At 32.0% G+C, this 18,859-nt stretch overlaps 3 protein-coding genes across 4 annotated transcripts; 2 read left to right on the top strand and 1 right to left on the bottom strand.

Moving 5' to 3' along the window:
• Positions 1–153: 153 nt before the first annotated feature.
• LOC115714068 (CDK5RAP1-like protein) lies at positions 154–3,345 on the bottom strand. The gene is made up of 3 exons (XM_030642602.2): positions 2,817–3,345; positions 1,459–2,516; positions 154–865 (listed from the first exon to the last, which is right to left on the bottom strand). Exons 1-3 carry the CDS (start codon positions 3,101–3,103, stop codon positions 354–356), a joined length of 1,857 nt encoding a protein of 618 aa, XP_030498462.2. The 5' UTR covers positions 3,104–3,345; the 3' UTR covers positions 154–353.
• Positions 3,346–6,087: 2,742 nt separating this feature from the next.
• Positions 6,088–10,908, top strand: LOC115714984 (D-2-hydroxyglutarate dehydrogenase, mitochondrial). 2 transcript variants are annotated; one of them, XM_030643759.2, is made up of 15 exons: positions 6,088–6,268; positions 6,417–6,754; positions 6,985–7,086; positions 7,254–7,301; positions 7,543–7,613; positions 7,958–8,076; positions 8,349–8,444; positions 8,525–8,634; positions 8,795–8,875; positions 9,185–9,285; positions 9,410–9,518; positions 9,847–9,952; positions 10,178–10,263; positions 10,339–10,464; positions 10,591–10,908. In XM_030643759.2, the coding sequence occupies exons 1-15, from the start codon at positions 6,166–6,168 to the stop codon at positions 10,678–10,680; spliced, it is 1,686 nt and encodes a 561-aa protein (XP_030499619.2). In that variant the 5' UTR covers positions 6,088–6,165; the 3' UTR covers positions 10,681–10,908. The 2 variants fall into 2 exon arrangements, with proteins under 2 accessions (XP_030499619.2, XP_030499620.2); XM_030643760.2 differs by having other exon boundaries at positions 6,089–6,268; positions 6,471–6,754.
• Positions 10,909–16,346: 5,438 nt separating this feature from the next.
• LOC115714654 (probable ubiquitin-conjugating enzyme E2 16) lies at positions 16,347–18,691 on the top strand. Its single transcript, XM_030643404.2, has 6 exons — positions 16,347–16,512; positions 16,643–16,746; positions 17,045–17,147; positions 17,280–17,343; positions 17,939–18,027; positions 18,211–18,691. The coding sequence occupies exons 1-6, from the start codon at positions 16,483–16,485 to the stop codon at positions 18,304–18,306; spliced, it is 486 nt and encodes a 161-aa protein (XP_030499264.2). The 5' UTR covers positions 16,347–16,482; the 3' UTR covers positions 18,307–18,691.
• Positions 18,692–18,859: the final 168 nt, after the last annotated feature.

Here is an 18,859-nt window from a genome sequence, read left to right as displayed (position 1 = left end):
TTGAATTAAGAGCATTGCTTGCTATTCTTAGGCACCATGATGCCCAACACCAAAATCATGTAAATAGTCAGTGGTTTTTTCAAATTATTATTAAAGTAAAATAAATTAGACCCGATATTGAATTGTATTAGTGATAATATCTTGTGAAAGTGGTAAGCACCATAACTACCTTTAACATTTCTCCAATTTCTAACCATAAGTTGTGTCATGATGATAATTAATCAACTTTATACAAATGAAATGCCCTTGTAATCATAATTCCCAGCAAAATCTGCTCAGCTATTGTCAAAATAAGAAAAAGAATAGTATGCAAAATTTTTAAGTAAAGAGAGGTAACAATAAGTAAATGATTCTCAACTTCTGCTTCCACAGGCAATAGCTTCTTCATACTCGATGTTGTAAAATGATGTCAATTTAGTAATAGCAAGAGCTTCACCAAATAGAGATGCTCTTGTCGATTTCAATATACGAACTTCGACATAATCACCCACCATTGGCTTCCTTGTGCCATTTGAATCACAATCTCGTTGAGGGACTGGAGTACTGACAAAGATAACTCTATGGCCTCTGTCACTCTTGCCAATAAGTTCTGTATCTGGAGCTCTCTTATTAGGTCCCTCTACCAACACAAGTTGAAGAGTTCCTACTTGTGAGTCATAACACTGACCGGTACTCGAACGAAAAGCTTCAATGAGTTCGGTCAGCCTTCTCTGCTTAACTTCCTCGGGAACATCATCAGAGTAGTTTCTATTTGCATGAGTTTTCTCCCTCATGCTATAAGCGAACATGTATGCCATATCGTAACCAACAGCCTTTATAAGACTTACTGTGTCTTCATGTTGGTCCTCCGTTTCTCCACAGAATCCTGTAGAAATTTACAGATTATGAAGTCAATGCTCCGAGAAAACAAGATACATTTTACATATAACAGAATCTAAGATTGTGAAACCAAGTTTGATGAAGGCGAAGTATGAAACAATAAAATTTATATTACAGATTCACGAGTGAAGATAGGCACATGAATGTTTTGGAGACTAAGTGTCGATGACACAGAACAAATAACGACTGTAGATAGGCACTTGATTCACAAGGAATGGAATTGAGTTGCACCATGCATCAAAAGCTTAAGCAAAATACTAGTTACAAAGTTCAGTCCCTTTACTGGAGAATTTTTTGTATTAAAAGGATAAATAAAGAGAGATAAAACCAATGGGGGAGAATCATTTTCAAGATATTTTGATCACAGCTATATTAACCCCACAAGATGTTTTGCAACTACCCAACACTTGTTTATGTTTCTATTCCTAATCCTATGTTCATGATGTCACAGAAAGTAGAATACAACATATTTATGTACTGCAATCACAATTAAAATAGCTGATAACGACATTTCCTCCTCAAATTAGCAAAGCTACCAAAGTATTGAATAGTAATTTGTCAAAATGGGAAACCCCTTACCACATATGAAATCACTGCTTATCCCCATATCTGGAACAATTCTCCTTATCTTTTGCACGAGATCCAAGTATACCTCTCGGGTATATCCCCGGCGCATTCTTTCCAGCACTGTGCTGTTGCCACTTTGTGCAGGTAAATGTATATATTTGCATATATTATGTCTGTCTCGCATTAAATATAGCAACTCATCTGGAAAATCTTTAGGATGAGGGGATGTATATCTGAATCTCATCTCAGGAAATTCAGTAGAAAGTCGATCTAAGAGATCAGCAAAACGTAAACCAACTTTCTTCACCTTGCACCTGCTGGAAAATCCTTCACTAAGGTTCCAATTAGTTCCTGCTTCAACTTCTTCCTCATCTCCAGATGTGTCATTATAACTGTTTACATTCTGGCCAAGAAGCATTACTTCTTTTACACCCTCTTTCCAAAGCTCACCAACCTCTCTCACTACAGACTCCACAGGGCGCGACCGCTCTCTACCTCTAGTAAAAGGAACAATGCAAAATGAGCACATATTATTGCAACCCCTCATCACCGAAACAAATGCAGTAACCGAGTTTTTCGAGATTCGAACAGGACTAATATCAGCATAAGTCTCTTCAAGAGAAAGCAAGGTATTGATCCCTTTCTGACCATAGTCAACCTCTTCAAGCAACTTTGGCAAGTCTCTGTAAGCATCAGGGCCACAAACTACATCAACCATTTTATCTGAATCTAATATCTTGTCCTTTAATCTCTCAGCCATGCATCCCAAAACTACAACTTTTGGGGGACGTACGGATTGTGACCTACCAGTCGCAACATTGCTCTTCCAATGCCTCTTAAGAAACCAAAAGTAATTAAGTCTCTGCCAAACCTTCTGTTCAGCATTGTCCCTAATAGCACAAGTGTTAATAAATATCACTTCAGCGTTCTCTGGGACATCCACAGTTTCACTAAACCCAGCATTTTTCATTATGGAGAGAACGATCTCCATATCATTTACATTCATCTGACACCCATAAGTCTCATGATAAATTCGACCCTTTGAAGAAATTTCAGAAGCTGCTACATGGCTAGACATTTAATCAAACAGAAAGTGGGCATAAGATTCATACACTATCATCTGATAAAAGCAAGTGAAAAATCCCAATAAAGTTCAATATCTTTTTTACTATCCAAATATAAAGTTCGAGTCTTTAAGCTTTTACTAACAACAAACATTCAAAATGAAAAGCCATAAAGATCACTGCTTTGAAGTTACTCAGTGTAATAATTGCAACCCAATTCTAATTATAACTATAACGAACCAAAATTGTCCAAGTTAAACCTAAATTCGAATAATTCAACAGCGAATAGGATCGTAGAAAACTCACTCTTGTTGAGCTTCAGAAGATGTGAGAGCTGCTTGGGCAATGAAGTGGTGGAGACCTGGAGTCTCGGGCTTGCTGAGAAGAGGAGACTGAGACGAAGAAAAGCTTCGGGAGAGTTTAAGACTTGAACTTCCTTGCCGCGTGCGGCGGCGGAGGTAGCACTGCGAAATAGGCCTCTCTGGATGCGAAGCGAAATTACGAAGCCTGAGACCGAAACGGCATCTTCCGTGGAGCTTTAGCAAGAGACCGCAATTAGGCTGGTTCAGGATTGAGGAGAGCGAAGCCGCCATTGATGATAGAAAGAGAGAGCATGCGTTTGAGATTTATGTGTTTTGTTCATTTGGATAAGAGAGAAGAAGTACGGTGCGAGAAAGGATAAAAGGAAACGTTTCGTTTGTAAGCGAATAAATGAAACGAAACGGATTATAGTCCATTACTCTTTTGATCAAGAAACGACATGACATTGCCAATTTTATTTTAAAGTTTGTCGTCGTTTAAGCAAGAGTAGAGAAAAAAAAAAATTCTTTTTTCTTTACAATTTCAAAGACCAAAATGGAAAGAGGTACATATTTGTAATAATAAATTACCTTTGGGTGGTCTCTTGTTAATTGTTACAATGTTATTGTGGATTCAAATTGGGGCAGGATCACTTCATTATTGTAATATCTTTAAGAGATATTAGCTAGATAAGTATTTAAAGTTATAGATTTGTAAACAAATAAACTTAATAATTTTTGTTAGTGGGTAAGTAGAAATTTGTAATTTTTGTCAATTTTTATCGGTATATATTTTGTTAATATCTTAAACAAGACACGTGTAAGCTCATATTGTAAATTATTAGGTTTATATGAAAATGTGTTGTGTCAAATCAGTTTGAGCACTGTTATTAAGTATTAGCAGTGCTTAACACATTTACAAGGTGGCACCTAAAATAGTTGGGGAATTACCCCATATATTGTGTTTTAACTTTTTTTTTTTTTTTTTTAAATTTACGGTTTGGGTTTCTAAAGTAGTTGCGGCGCTAGTTACAATAAGACGATTTTTTTGTTGCAATTTAGGTTACGCTAGTTGCAATAGGGTTTTCTATGTAGAATTCCGTAAAAATACAAAAAAAAAAAAAAAAAAAAAAAAAAAAACTATTTTGAAGTGTAAAAATGAAAAAGCCTCAAAATAGTTAATGGTATTCCATAAAAGGCATTATTGATGCTTTTTAGCATTTATCTATTAGTTTACTTTAAAATTTGTCTTTCAACAAATTCAAAAAATAAATTTGTTGAAGCGGGCCTCATTCCTTTAAAAGAGTATTTTGTGTGGTCGTGATCTTTCGAAGTAAGGATGTCGTTGGCTTGTTGGTTCAAAAGATTCTATAAAAATTTGGGAGGCTGCTTGAATTCCTAAGGACCATGTTGGTCGGACTTATTCTTACACGGGTGGTCCTCATCTACAAGCAGTTAGTGATCTCAAGCTTGATTCTGATTGCTGGAACTCTTCTTTGGTTAAAGAGTTATTTGATAATATGGAAGCTAGTGCTATATTGTCTATTCTTTGTTTCTTATTTGATAGGCAAGATAGGGTTATTTGACACTTTTTTCATTTAAATTCATACTTCTTAGCTTTGCCCTTCGCTCAAGTCTATTCGCTTTAATTGAATCCTAAAAGAGCATGATTCTCTAAAGGGCGCCTCTCTTTTTTATGAACTTTCGTTGGCTTGTATGGATATTTCGAGTAAACATGAACTAGAGGAGTTCATTGTCCTTAGCTAGTGCATTTGACATAGACGTAATACTTTTGTTTATGATCATAAGATTCTCTCACATAATAAGGTCAGTCCTTGAGCTATTAACTATATTTGGAGGTACCAAGATGCTAGTGTTGTTGGATCTTCGTCTAATAAGTCTTCTCCTCTGGGGCCAAGTGATGCGACCACTGCCAAACTAGACCTGACTTTAGGCGAGGTCAATTTATTTATGAATGCTAGGCTTCCTGATGAAGAATGCGAAATAAGGATGGGGTTGTTGCTTCGGATCCCAATGATCATGTTTTCTTCTTTGGTGTGTTTTTCGAGTGTTGATACTTTTAAGCCTTATATCGCAGAGGCCAAAGCTCTGCTTCATGGGCTCTCTTTTTGCCTTCAGTTGAGGTTAGGGGTGTTAATTGGAACACATTTAATGTTTTAGACCTATCCAGATCCGATCAAATCATATATTGGATATTAGATATTTCCCTCCGATCTGATCTCATTGGATGTTGGATTGGATAGGTTGTATCCATTGGATGTATTTCATGTATATGTATTGGTTTAATTTGAGTTTATCCAATCTTATAAACCTAGTATTTTTTAGATAGGGTCAGATCCATATAATATTTTAGATCTCATATGTATTTGATTGGATTGGATCTACCTAATAAAAAAAAAGTAAATTTTTATTGTTAATTTTAATATATGCTTTATCTATAACAGCTTAAAATCTAATTACTCATCCAAATTAAATGAAAAAATTAATTACTTCGATTAAATATTAAATGTATTAGATTTTTAGATACACCATCAAACATCCAATCAGATCCAATTAGATGTTCAAAAATAACATTCAATCTAATATGATCGCAATTGTATATTTAATACTTGACGGTCGGTTATAATTGAATCGATGGGTTGAATAGATTTATGTGTACCCCTACTTGGGTACAAGACTGTTACAACTTTCTCTGATTGATTGTCTACGGTTTGTTCTTGCTGTGGACAGTAAAGACATTCAACACAATAAATTTAATATTTTACGTAATGATAGTTCTCGTGTTTAGAAATCTTTTAATAGTATATTCATGTTTCATTGTAATAGATCTAAAGACATTATTGCTCATTCTCTTGCAAAGCCAACTCTTGTTTTAGATGTGTTACATGTTAGATGACCATGTCTTCTTATAGATTTAGTCGTCTAATTTTCTAAGCTCGTTTCGTGATTTGAGACCTTACAGGTTTTGTGCATTTTAATGAAATTATTGTGTTTTCTTTAAATAAATAAATAAATATGGTTACATATTTTAAGACACTAAAAACTCATCCAAAATGTCTCAACAAAATAAAATTGTGAGGAAAGTGTAAAACAATTAAGACTACAAATGAGAAAAAAAATCATTAATTTATTAACAAACACAGCTCACTATCCATAAATAATAATTACTATTTTATTTAATATTATCCATTATGTAATCTAATTGAAAATAAATATTATCCCATTTTATAATCCTAATCAATAATGCATTATATCCCTTAAAAAAGAAAAAAAAATCAATCTTTAATAAATATAGTAACAAGGAGAGAGAGAGAGAGGTGAGTCTAAGCCAGAAAATGGAGAAGTGGAGAGCTGGTCGTCGTTTTCTCAGATTCTCCTCATGCACAACCCCTCGATCTAACCCTAATTCTCATACTCCAATCCCCATGCATGTTTCCGGTAATGCTACTACTACTATACAATCTAATTCATCATAATCATCGTTTCAATTTTGTGATGACATGACAATTTTGAAAAATGCGAAATTTCATTCTGATAATCTTTCTAGGTAATTGAAATTGTTTTGTAATGTTGATAATTATAATAGGCTCTGGGAATTATCAAAATTGGAAGCTACACCATTGTTTTCGTTACTTAACAGGTAACAGAGTTCCTATAAGAGCTTCAATTGAAAAGGGAAAGGGTGTTTATGGAAATGGAGTTAGATTCCAGTTTAGGTGTTTTGGCTCAGCTTCTACTACAGTGCCTGAGAGAAACCCTTCGTTTTCGATGTTGAGCTCTGATGACATTGAGTATTTCAAAGGAATATTGGGAGAGAAGAATGTAGTTCAGGATGAAGATAGGCTTTTGACTGCAAATACTGATTGGATGGAGAAGTATAGAGGTTCAAGTAAGCTTTTGCTTCTGCCCAAGACAACTGATGAGGTTTTTTATTCTTTTTTTTTTTTCTTGATTTGAAATCTTGAACAACTCGTTAATTTTGAATTTGACTTTTTGGGTGGATAGTTTTTTGATAGCTTATCATTTGGTATGATTTAGATCAAAGCATTATAAATCCCAGATTTTGAACTCTCAAAAGGTCTACATTGTAATTGATAGTTAGCTTTATATCAAACTAAGGCCTTCTGTGGATTTTTGCCCCACTTTTCTTTCAGGTATCTCAAATTCTTAATTACTGTAATTCCAGATGCTTGGCTGTGGTTCCTCAAGGTGGAAATACCGGCCTTGTTGGTGGAAGTGTTCCTGTTTATGATGAAGTAATGTACTTTTTATATTTCTTTGCTGGTTACCCTTTAGAATACAGGATAATTACTATATTTATCTTTTTGTATGTATAATTAAACATTCTATACATGTATGCTTGTGTATAAATTTTTCAAGACTGAACCTACGGTAATCATTGCTCTGCATTATGATTTTTCAGGTGATTATCAATGTTGGTTTGATGAATAAAATTATATCTTTTGACAAGGTATATCTTTTAATTATTTTCAAGTTTCCCCTATTTTCACCAATTAACCATGCATGCAAAATATATTTTTGGAACCATGTCTGTGTGGTTTTTCAGTAATTAGAGTATTGAGTGGTATGCTTTAAAAAATTCTACTGTTAATTCTTGTCTTATTTGATATTTCTCTTCAGTAAATGTAAAAATGACAAGGGTTTTATGAATATGTCTAAAATATATAGTGATTTTACTGTATATTTTTCAGGTCAGTGGTATTTTGGTATGTGAAGCAGGGTGCATACTGGAAAATTTGATAACTTTCCTGGACGCACAAGGGTAATTTTCTTATTCATCAACTTTCTCCTCCTCAATTCTCGTAGAATAACTTGGTTTTACAATGATGAAAGGATCAACTTTTATGAATGCTCATCTTGTTAAAATGAGATACTCATTTCTGCGCTATATGTTTATTGTCAGTAATGTGGCATGAATAAACATTTTAATCAGTCACCACTGATTTTTCTTTGTTGTAAGAATTTGGATAAAAATTTGTAGAAATGAGAATAATTCATAAATGTTTTTGGTGATATTGAAGACTATAATTCCTACATAAGACATGATGCATGCATTTAAATGAGTCTGAGCATAGTAATTGTTAAAGTACCTATGATTCTATTCAGATTTGTTATGCCGCTGGACTTAGGTGCAAAGGGTAGCTGCCAGATTGGTGGAAATGTTTCAACTAATGCAGGTGGTTTGCGACTCATCCGCTATGGATCACTTCATGGGAATATACTTGGTAAGGCTTGTTCTTATCCCAATTGTATTGAATTCTGGTAGTGCAAAATTTGTTTACTTTGTTCCTGTTTATTGAGTTTTGCATTTTCATCAAAGAGAATTACTTCATTTTGTTCTTCTCTTTCTTCAAAGAATATCTACTTTGATTTCTTAACCATTTAAGAGGAGCCATAAAATTTACGATCTCACAGCATAATTGGTGTACGCTTTATAAAATCTTATTTTCCTTAGAGGCACAATATATCAATTATACTTTTTTGAATTCTCCAACAGGTGTTGAAGCCGTTTTAGCAAATGGTGATGTGCTTGATATGCTTGGTACTTTACGCAAAGATAATACTGGGTATGATGTAAAACATTTATTTATAGGTATTTACCAAACCCTCTTGTTGTTTTGCCAGCAAAAATTAATTTGTGTAGATATTATAAGTTAATTATCATTTATGTAGGAAGTGAAGGATCCTTGGGGATTGTGACCAAGGTTTCCATACTTACCCCTCCAAAGCTATCTTCAGTTAATATAGCTTTTCTGGCTTGTGAAAATTATTTTAGCTGCCAGGTATAATTAATTTCATACTGATGTTTTCCCAACTTATTTCATTCTTTTTTAATCAAAGTATGGAAAGTCTTAATTTACTAAATCTGTACTTTTGTTTTTGCTGGAATTTTGAGAATTCACTTACTTGTCTTGCCTTTGTTGCCAAAATTTATCATATCAGAAACTGCTCATAGAAGCAAAGAGGAAGCTTGGGGAGATCCTATCTGCATTTGAGTTTTTGGATAATGCAGCAATGGATATGGTAAGCTTATATCTGTTTTTCTTTTTTCTTTTTTCCCATGCCGTGATAGTTCTATCTCTTTTTCTGTTTTCTTGGTCATGATTTTCGTGTACCACTTAATAATTTATGTTACTGGCTTAGATTTGTAATAGGAAGATTGTTGAATAACATTCTCCAATCTATCTAGTTGGTAATTTGGCATCAAAGTACTTGCTTGCAATGTAATTTTCTTCTCTATAAAAAGAGCTCAAGTGGCAGTTTACATTATTGTTTTTCACTTATTTGTTTTTTCGAATGTGAGGGTCTTACTAATTTTTTTTGACACAGTAGGCCCTGAATAAATTGGAAGGAGTTCGAAATCCATTGCCTCCTTCACTGCACAACTTCTACGTATTGATTGAAACAACAGGCAGTAGCGAGTCCTCTGACAAGTAGTGTCCTTTACACATGCAATTTTTTCTCTTAAAAAATGGATGTTATTCGCCGTGAATTTCGTTACAACAGATGGTATGTTCATACTAATAGGATTTTCCTGCTTTGTTTGGGCATTTCCAGAGAAAAACTTGAAGCTTTTCTTCTTCATGCAATGGAAATTGGCTTGGTTTCTGATGGTGCTTTAGCACAAGACATTAACCAAGCATTATCATTTTGGCGTTTACGTGAGGTATCATTTTGCCTTCAGCTTGTCAATAGTGATTATTATACGGGTTGATCATTGCATTGTTTTTAACATACAGTTAGCCATGATTCCTTCTCAATTACTTAGAAATTTGTAATTACATGTTGTCAAAATGGTTTTCGTATGTACTTTGCATTCAAAATAAAAGAGCAACTACCCCTCCTGCTCCTGGTTACCTACATAGCAATTGGTATAGTTTCTTAGTCCCCAAATATTGTTGGGCTAGGCAGGGAGCCTTTTTTTTTTTCTTTTGATTTTGTTTTTTTAAATACATATAAATAAATCAAAAAACCTTTATGCTATATTGATGCAGGGTATACCAGAAGCATTGCAAAAATCAGGGGCCGTTTACAAATATGATTTGTCGATACCTGTTGAACAGATGTATGATCTTGTAGAGGAGATGCGAACAAGACTTGGTAAGCAAACTTTATGGTTGTTACTTTCAATAGCAAAAATAACAGTGCAATGGAAGGATAGGGGTCCTACTGTGCAAGTGCAACACTGCAGGATGTTACTTTGAGATAGTAGTTTTGTTTTAATCTAATGATTACTTGCTTCTAAGATTTATAACCAGCTTGACTAGACGTTATCGTAGAAACTACATTAAAATCTGAACTTTAATTTTCTTTGAAATCCTTAAGGTGCCCCAACTAAAGTAGTCGCATATGGCCATCTTGGAGATTCTAATTTGCATCTCAATATTTCAGCTCCTCAGTACGACGAAAAGGTAAAGTATTTTTCTCCATGTTGCTGTTGTACTGAATCTGAGTTTTGGCAAAGTAGTGAATAAATTAGTTTACAGATATTAGCGCAAATAGAACCTTTTGTCTACGAATGGACATCTAAACATCGGGGGAGTATTAGCGCAGAGCACGGAGTGGGTCTCATGAAGGCTAACAAGATTTACTATAGCAAGTCAAAGAATACAGTGAGTATTTCATGGATTACGAAAAATAGGACCTGAGTTAATGCCTTAACTTTCCTTTCTTTCTCATTCTTCTTGAGTTTTATAGTTGCTTTAACACAACTCTATTCACATGATGTGTCTGGACAGGTTCAACTAATGGCTTCAATAAAGAAATTGCTGGATCCCCAAGGAATACTTAACCCATATAAGGTTCTACCACACTCCTTGAGTACCTAATAAGAGTTAAAAGTAAGAAATTTGGTTCTCTCCTCTAAACCCTTTACTCATCTAACTGAGAACCAATAGATTATCATGAAAAATTGTTTCTTTCCCTTGGAAATGAATGTAATATAATAACAGGTGGGAAATAAAACCATGTTGTAAGTTTAAAATGGTGTTTACTAGTAAATAAAACTCTTGTTGTTATATTCTAATTCCATATTTGATTTGGTGGTAGCATTAGAATATATGGTGTTATTATCTTTCTTAAACAAAATAGTTTATGAGAATTGTATGCAATTGGTATTAGAATCAATTTTGTTTTCTTTCCCTTATGACAGATATGGTTTAGAAGGTTTTTTCCTTAAATAATAGGGGGACCATTTATTAAGGAACTAAAAAACTAGTTTTCTGAAGACCGCAAATTTCTTCTCCTATAAGATTGTAAAGATCCTTTAAGTGGTCCACACAAAAATATTGAATTTTCTCTTCTGTTTTTGATGTTGTCAGTTTAGTTATTTATTTATTTATTCTAGAAACAAATTTTGCAATAAATGGTAATTAAAATTATAAGAAGACAGCTCCATAATACTTCTGTTATGTATTTATCAAGAGGGTCACATTGTTTTTATACTTTATAATAATTTCTCTAATTGAATCCTGTATGAAAAGGAAATAAGACAAAAGAGAAAATGGACAAAGAATCATTATAGAAAAAAAAGACATCAATTGGACAAATTGGCCGAGAACATTTCCATTGATTAAGGTTCGAATATGCTTATAAAACTAGTCTGCTATAGCTGTAGAATTTTTAAGTTTTAATTTTTATTTGAGTAATACTTTGAAGAGAAGTCAAGTCAATTTTTGGAGCATAATATTAATAATACCTACCTAAGCAAAAACCTCTTTTTCTTTTGACTCAATTGGGGTATTGGATAAGAAGGAATTGGAACATTTGATAGATCATCCAACTCAAAAAAAGCAAAGGGCATATCACAAGTTGCCTCATATATATTAAAAAAATTGTAATAAGAGATGATAATACAGAAGAAAAAAAATCAAATGGTAGGGTTTGGGGTTTAGTTTTGGCTTTCTCTTTATGTTTTACTTAAACATGCCATGCCATGCAACTATAAAATGCAAAAAATATAATCTTAATAGTTTTTTTAAAATATCCAACCAATCCACCTGTGTTTTGAAGATGCATATGCTTTGTTTTAGTAGTAGTGCTTATATAATAAGTTATAATGGATACATTATTATTTTATAATGAGAAGGAAAATAAAATAAAATAATGCAATCCCTTTTCATTTTTTTGCTTCTATTATTTATTTTTAGAATATTTTCAAGTATAATAAAGCAAATTTCATAGCTGTACTAAGTAGCTATACATTGAACTCTATTGCCTTTTTCACCCAATAAAGAAACCCAAAAGGAGAGTAATGGAAGGTGATGTTATTTCAAGGTGAAAAGTGGTCATTTTAAGTGGTGAAAGGATATGCCAATATTAGGAGAAAAGATAATTGGTCCAACTATGAAAAATAATAAAATAAACATAGAGAATAGATAGGTTTATGACAATGGAATCAAAACCTATATCAGTTCAATCAAGTATGCTTCTTTACTTTATAAAATAGTCATTTTTCTATGATGGAGTTGAATGACTTCATTGACTTAATTTTTTTTATATCTTAAAATCTACAGGTATTACTATTAGATACCATAAGAGACGTACTATTTAATTATACTAATAATATATATTTATGAGTACGTAATAAACCTTTTATTAAGGCTAATTAAGATTTTTATCCTCCAAATTTCGACATGTACCAATTCATGTCCTTTAACTTTTAAGGTCGTTAAATTTTTTTCATGAACTATTGAAATTGTTGAATTTAAGGACTTTTATCTAATTTTAGTAAAAAAAGTCTAATATGGATAAATTCAGGGAGCATAATTTGATACATGTCAAAGTTCGATAGGTATAATTTGGTAGATGTCAGTTTGGAGAGCATAATTTAGTACATAAATAATTGCCGAATTAGTAAAATTGAATGAAATTGGACAAAAATATTTAAATTCAACAATCTTAATAGTTCAAAGAGAATTTTTAACGAACAGAAAAATTCAAGGGGCATAATTTAGTACATATTAAAATTTAAGAGGCAAAAATCTTAATTAACCAATATCTAATATACCTATATATTCAAGAAAGAAAAGAGGAAAAAAAAAAAAAAGAAAGACTAGCATTCATTAGGACCTTCTAGTGCTGGATGACTATTTCTACATATAATAAATATTATAATCATTTTGAATTTATACATTCATTTGTTTTAGGGATAATTTCAATAAAATATAAAAATAATAATAAAAAATATAAAAATACAGTCTGTGCAGAATTTTTAATAATTTTACGGTTTTTTAAATTTTATTTACATAAAATACAATCGTTTTATATATTTTTATATTGTACCTTTCTTATTTATTGTTGATTTTTTGTTATTTATATATTATTTTTTATTACTTTCATGTGGTTTTTTTATTATGTTCTTGTGTTTTTATAAAATATTGTAAAAATATAAAAATAAATAACTTTAAATGTAAAAATATAGTTTTTTACAAAAATTAATGTTTTATATAATTATACCTTTATTTCATTTCCATTATTCATAATATCAAATATTGCTCAATATCTTGAATTTTTTTATTTCCAAACAAACTTATGTCTTGAATTTATTTTTTTATTTGCTATGTATTTACACGTCAAACAGAAATTAAACTACATAAATCTCACAAAAAAAAAAAAAATGATCAAACAAATGAAAAAACATCGAATTATAGAACAAAGTTCTCCTTACACTTAATTTATCCAAAATGACACTTAATAGCTTAAGGTGTGTACGGTGACAAAATAGTAAATTACTTTTTACCAATTTCTTTGTTAGGGTAATGGAAATAAAATAAGAAAAAAGTAAAAACAAAATAATACAAAAATAAGTAGTTTGATAGACCAAAGAAAAAATTTATACAAATAAATAAAATTAAAAAATATATATTATACAAATAAATAAAATTAGAATTTTTTATACAAATAAATAGAATTTACAATTTTTTAGGTAAATTTTGGAGTGCACACTTGTGTTATTTTTAATGATGTATATATTATAATTATTTAAAATATTTTATAATTTTAAATAAAAGTAGTTTTTTTTTTAAATTAAATTTTTATCAACAAAAATAAGAGTTTAAGACATATAAATGAGAGACAATGAATAATTCTCAATTCAAGCTAATTCAATATTCCCAGGATGGATTCTGAACTTTAGTAGGCTATATAAAAAAGAAAAAAAATTTGTCCTCATTTAGAAAAAATATTGTATTTTCAAAATTAATAAATAAAATATGCGTCTAAAAGGAATTTTTTTAGCCCATCTATGATCAAGGTCGCCCTGCATTCACCTATGTAATTTTATGAAAATTTGATTAAATATGTATTTATTAGATTAAAATTAATCACTTAAATTAAAGTTAATGTGTAGGTTTTCTGTGCCAACTTTTCAGTATACCCCAAACTATCCCTCTCATTTCAAAAAGCTCAAAAAAAAAAAAAAACTTTCTTTTTATTTTTCCTCTCGCTCTGTTAGTTTCCTTCTCACCAAACTGACCACCACAAACCTCCCCAAAATTCACCAATCTCACCATCGCACCACCACCCACGACCTTCCTTTTCTCTAGTTTTCTCCGATGAGTGGCCGACGACCCACGACCCTCCCTCTCTAGTTCTCTCTGGTGCGTGGGTCGTCAACCCACGACCACCACCGTGAAACGGACAGACAAACGATTTGTAGTTTTTTTTGTATCCTTCGTTTATTTTTTGGTAAAAAATTGAATTTTGGTGAAATTTGCATTTTTTGTGATTTTTTTTGTATGTAGTTTGATAGTGGTTCGATAATGTACGATGGTAGTGTAATTTGAAGGTTGGAGATGAAGGTTCGATAGTGATCCGATGGTGGTACGATGGTTGATAAAGACACGATATGGTCTGATAGTGGTCCGATGGTGGTAGCAGGGCCGGTCCTAAGGTATATGGGGCCTAAGGCGAAATCAAATTTTGGGGTCCTTATATATATAGTTTAACTATTATAAAAATGACAGTTCTAGTGCTTAGTGTAATGGTAAAATTTTAAAAGACTTTAAGAGGTCAAAAGTTCAATCCCTTATAACTACACATTAAATATTTTTTTAAAAAAATTAAAAAGTAGAGGTTGGGAAATTGATCCCATGACCTCTTACTTTAAAGTAAGACGTCGGTCGATTTGGTCAGCTTATGCTACATTTTATTCAACTCAATATAAAGATTGGGTTACAAACATCTAAGTGCAACCCACCCAATAAAAAAAAAAGAAAATAGTAACCCGCCCAATAAAATTAGTCGTTTTAGTCGGGTTAACCCGTCCAAATCGACTACTAATATTTTTTTTTTTAAATTTTTTAATTTTTACATTCAATTGTTATATTATAGTTAATTGTAATAATAAGACAAATATATATGGATCGAATTCAAAGTTCAAATCAACCACCATAAAAAAAATCATATTAAATTCAACTTCATATTTTTTAAATAGTCATGTAAATTATATGATATATATAAATATATAAAAAATATATACAAAAAAACTCCTCTTAATCGGGTTAGTCAGGTTAGTTTGGGTTGATTGGGCAGGTTGATATTATTTTCAATCGTCCAATATAAAGATTGGGCGGGTTATATTTTTGTCGAGTTTTTCGGTTTATATTTTTCGTCGGGTTATCTCGGTCTGATTTGGGTGAGTTGTTCAAGTTGAGCAGTTTACAAAATTTTATGTACAATCCTAGATGGTGGTCCAATAGGTGCTTAGAATTATGTTATAGAAGAAAGAGAGAGTGTGTGAGGTTTTTGATATAAGAGGGATAATTTGGAGAGATATGAATAATAAACCTATATTGTCAATAGTAATTTAATTTTAGTTTAGATTATTATTTTTTGCCAAATGTAAGCATATTTTCTCAAATTTCTCTAATTTTATTGGTTGTACAATGAACATGAACTAAAAATGTCTCTGAAAAACTAGTAAGTAAACTAGCAATATTATCTAGAGCCTAACTTATTACAAAAGAGGATTGCTTTGGAAAAGCAAAAACCAACTCTAAACAGCTAGACTCTACAAGTAATGCTAATATTTCTGTTTGAATGATTGAAAAATTACCATTAAATTTATAGTTTCTGCATAAATATTTCAACATTCTTTTTGGTTGTGATGAGAAGTTAAGTTTTGGTAAGGAAAGAAAAAAAAATAAAAAAAAATACAAGAAAAAATTGGAAAATAAAAAAAATAAATAATCATATGTGATATGTAAAGAAAATTCAATATAATTTTCCATTTCAAATTTGAAAAATTAATTTTTCTTTTTGTTCTCCACATTTTTTCTGCAAATTTTCTTTATTCACTAAAATTCAATTTCCAAACATACCTTATACTTTCCATTCCTTATTATATCGAAACGACGTCGTTATTTGATGGGCTATTGCCTTGACAGAAAGAAAGGCCACATTGGCAACGCAATAATTAATATTAATTAATTAAATAATAATAATTAAAAAAAAAAAAGAAATAAAATTATAAAAAAGGAAAAAGGAATAGATATGGTGATGGGTTATGAAACCGTGGCTTCCTGGTCCCCTTTGTCCCTTTCGTCAACACCTCCTCAATCAGGTTTCTCAATTCTTCTCTCTCCCCCTTCTCAAACACCTCACCACCGTGCTTTTCTACAGAAAAAACCATGACAAGCTCCTCTGCCACTTCTCGAAAGGTTGCTCCTTTTCTTACTTCATCTATTTACAAACGCTCCAATAAAAATCTCATCTTTTTCTAATTGATTTTTGTGATGCTTTCTATGATGTTTTTGTTTGATTTACGATATGGGTTTTTGTTGAATCAAGGCTTTGAGTAAGATTGCATGCAGTCGGCTCCAGAAGGAGTTGTTGGAGTGGCAGGTCAATCCTCCCGCTGGTTTCAAACATAAAGTCACCGATAATCTTCAAAGGTTTATTTTTTCTTTTTCTCTTTAGGGCTTTGTGCTTTTACCCTTTCCCTTTGGTAAAAAGAAGCAAAAAAATTTAAATCTTTACACTTTAAGGTGTGTTTTTTGCCTTTCTCTTCAAATATTTTTATCAATTCGATTTAATGGAAACTTGTTATGCTAGTGGTGTTATTTGTTCAGTTTCTTTTCACTATTTTTTGTTCAACCAAATTATCTTTTGTGGGGTTTGAGTTTTTGTTTTTGATTGCTTTTCTGATCATGTATTTCTATTGGGTTGGTGTGTCTTCTCTTTGATCAAAAGGTGGGTGATTGAAGTCAATGGAGCTCCAGGAACCCTTTATTCAAATGAGACTTACCAGCTTCAAGTTGATTTTCCTGAGCATTATCCAATGGAAGCCCCTCAGGTTTGTCACTGTCTTTGATCTTTTGGCAATTTGTACCTATTGGGTAGAATTAGATCATTCTTTTGTTTCTATCTATGCATATGTTGTTGGTGAATGTTGTCTTTGTTTTATTTCTGTTGTTGGGGTGAACAGGTTATTTTTTTGCATCCGGCTCCCCTTCATCCTCATATATACAGCAATGGTCATATTTGTTTGGGTAAATTTATTTCAGCTTCTCTTCTAGTTACTGAAATTATTCATTTATTGTCTTTTCTTTTAGTTAAATTATCTGTGTACCATTTTGCTTTATATGTAGTCACATAGTTGAAAGTTGCTTTTCTTCTGCATTGTTTACATTCATTCATTTGTTCAAAAGTACTTGTCTTGTTCTCAGTTTGGTTTTCATATTCATCATGAAATCACAGTTTTCCCTATATTTTCTAGTGGTTTGGTTTTAATGATTGTATTGTTTGTACATTGCTGCACCAAATAGAATGTTTTCCGTGCTTCTTTTGATCTTAGCTGCACTGACAGATTTATTTTGTGGGTGAAATATTTTTTGAGTCTTAGGCTGGGAACCTTGATTTGTAGTTGGCAATTCTGGCCACACTGGGTCTTATAATTGGCTAGCTAGATATAAAAATTGTATGAAATATTTTCTCTTTCAGTTCAATAAGGAACTTTTTGAGTTGGGACCTTTCAATGAAGTTGAATTGAAACTCTTCTAACCCAACTTTTCTCCTTGCTTCTGTCATATGTTTTACCTGAATTCAGCTATTGATTTTATTTATGTACATTTTGGAAATTTGTAGATATTCTGTATGATTCATGGTCACCAGCCATGACTGTTAGTTCCATCTGTATTAGCATTCTCTCAATGCTGTCAAGCTCAACTGCAAAGGTATGCATTTCATTTCAATTAAGTTTCGGTGTGTTTTTGGCATAAGCGATGACATAATTTTTGGCCTAACGGTGGGCATGTCTCTAATGTCTTTTCTTTAACAAGCGAGTTTCTCATCGGGTAGAGTGTAACAGGGTAATGTATGTTCTAATCTTTCTGACTATTTCGACATTATGCTTGCAGCAACGCCCTGAAGATAACGACCGCTATGTAAAGAACTGTAGAAATGGACGATCACCGAAAGAGACGAGGTGGTGGTTTCATGATGATAAAGTATGATAGACTTGACATTGTTCAACAAGTTATATAGGGTAGTTTGCTTTTCTTTTTCTGAAGGAATGTGAACACAAGCAAAAGTAAAAGAAAAAAAATATATTATTATCATTCTGAACAGCTGGGCTTAAGTCCCGAATTCGCAATGACTTGTGTAAATTGGCAATCTCTGCCTGGTAACATGTAAAGGAAGAGGAACAAGAATTTGTGCTTCAAGCTCTTTTGTTTTTTTAAGGATGAATTCTAGGTGAGAGATACTTGCCATATAAGCTCATAAATTACATTCCATGATCCTTGTTTTCTATTGTAGTACTTGTAGATGGTTAACCATCTCTTTGGTAAGTATGTTGCTATGTTTTGTGGTCTTAATGGGTAGCAAATGGATTCCTCATTTCATGTGTTGTTTCTCTTTTTATTGTGGTTACCATTTATTTTGTTGCTGTTAAATTTGTGTTTAAGAAAAAAACACAAAAGCTTTTAGTACTTATATGCAGGCTGCTTATTTTGAAACCCTGCTCCATTTTCTAGTTCTACACAACTTGAACTTTTGTACCATTTG

The sequence above is a fragment of the Cannabis sativa genome, chromosome 4 (assembly GCF_029168945.1).
Source record: "Cannabis sativa cultivar Pink pepper isolate KNU-18-1 chromosome 4, ASM2916894v1, whole genome shotgun sequence".
NCBI lineage: Eukaryota > Viridiplantae > Streptophyta > Magnoliopsida > Rosales > Cannabaceae > Cannabis > Cannabis sativa.
Note: the sequence above shows the minus strand (reverse complement) of the source record. Positions and strands in the feature narration are given on the sequence as shown.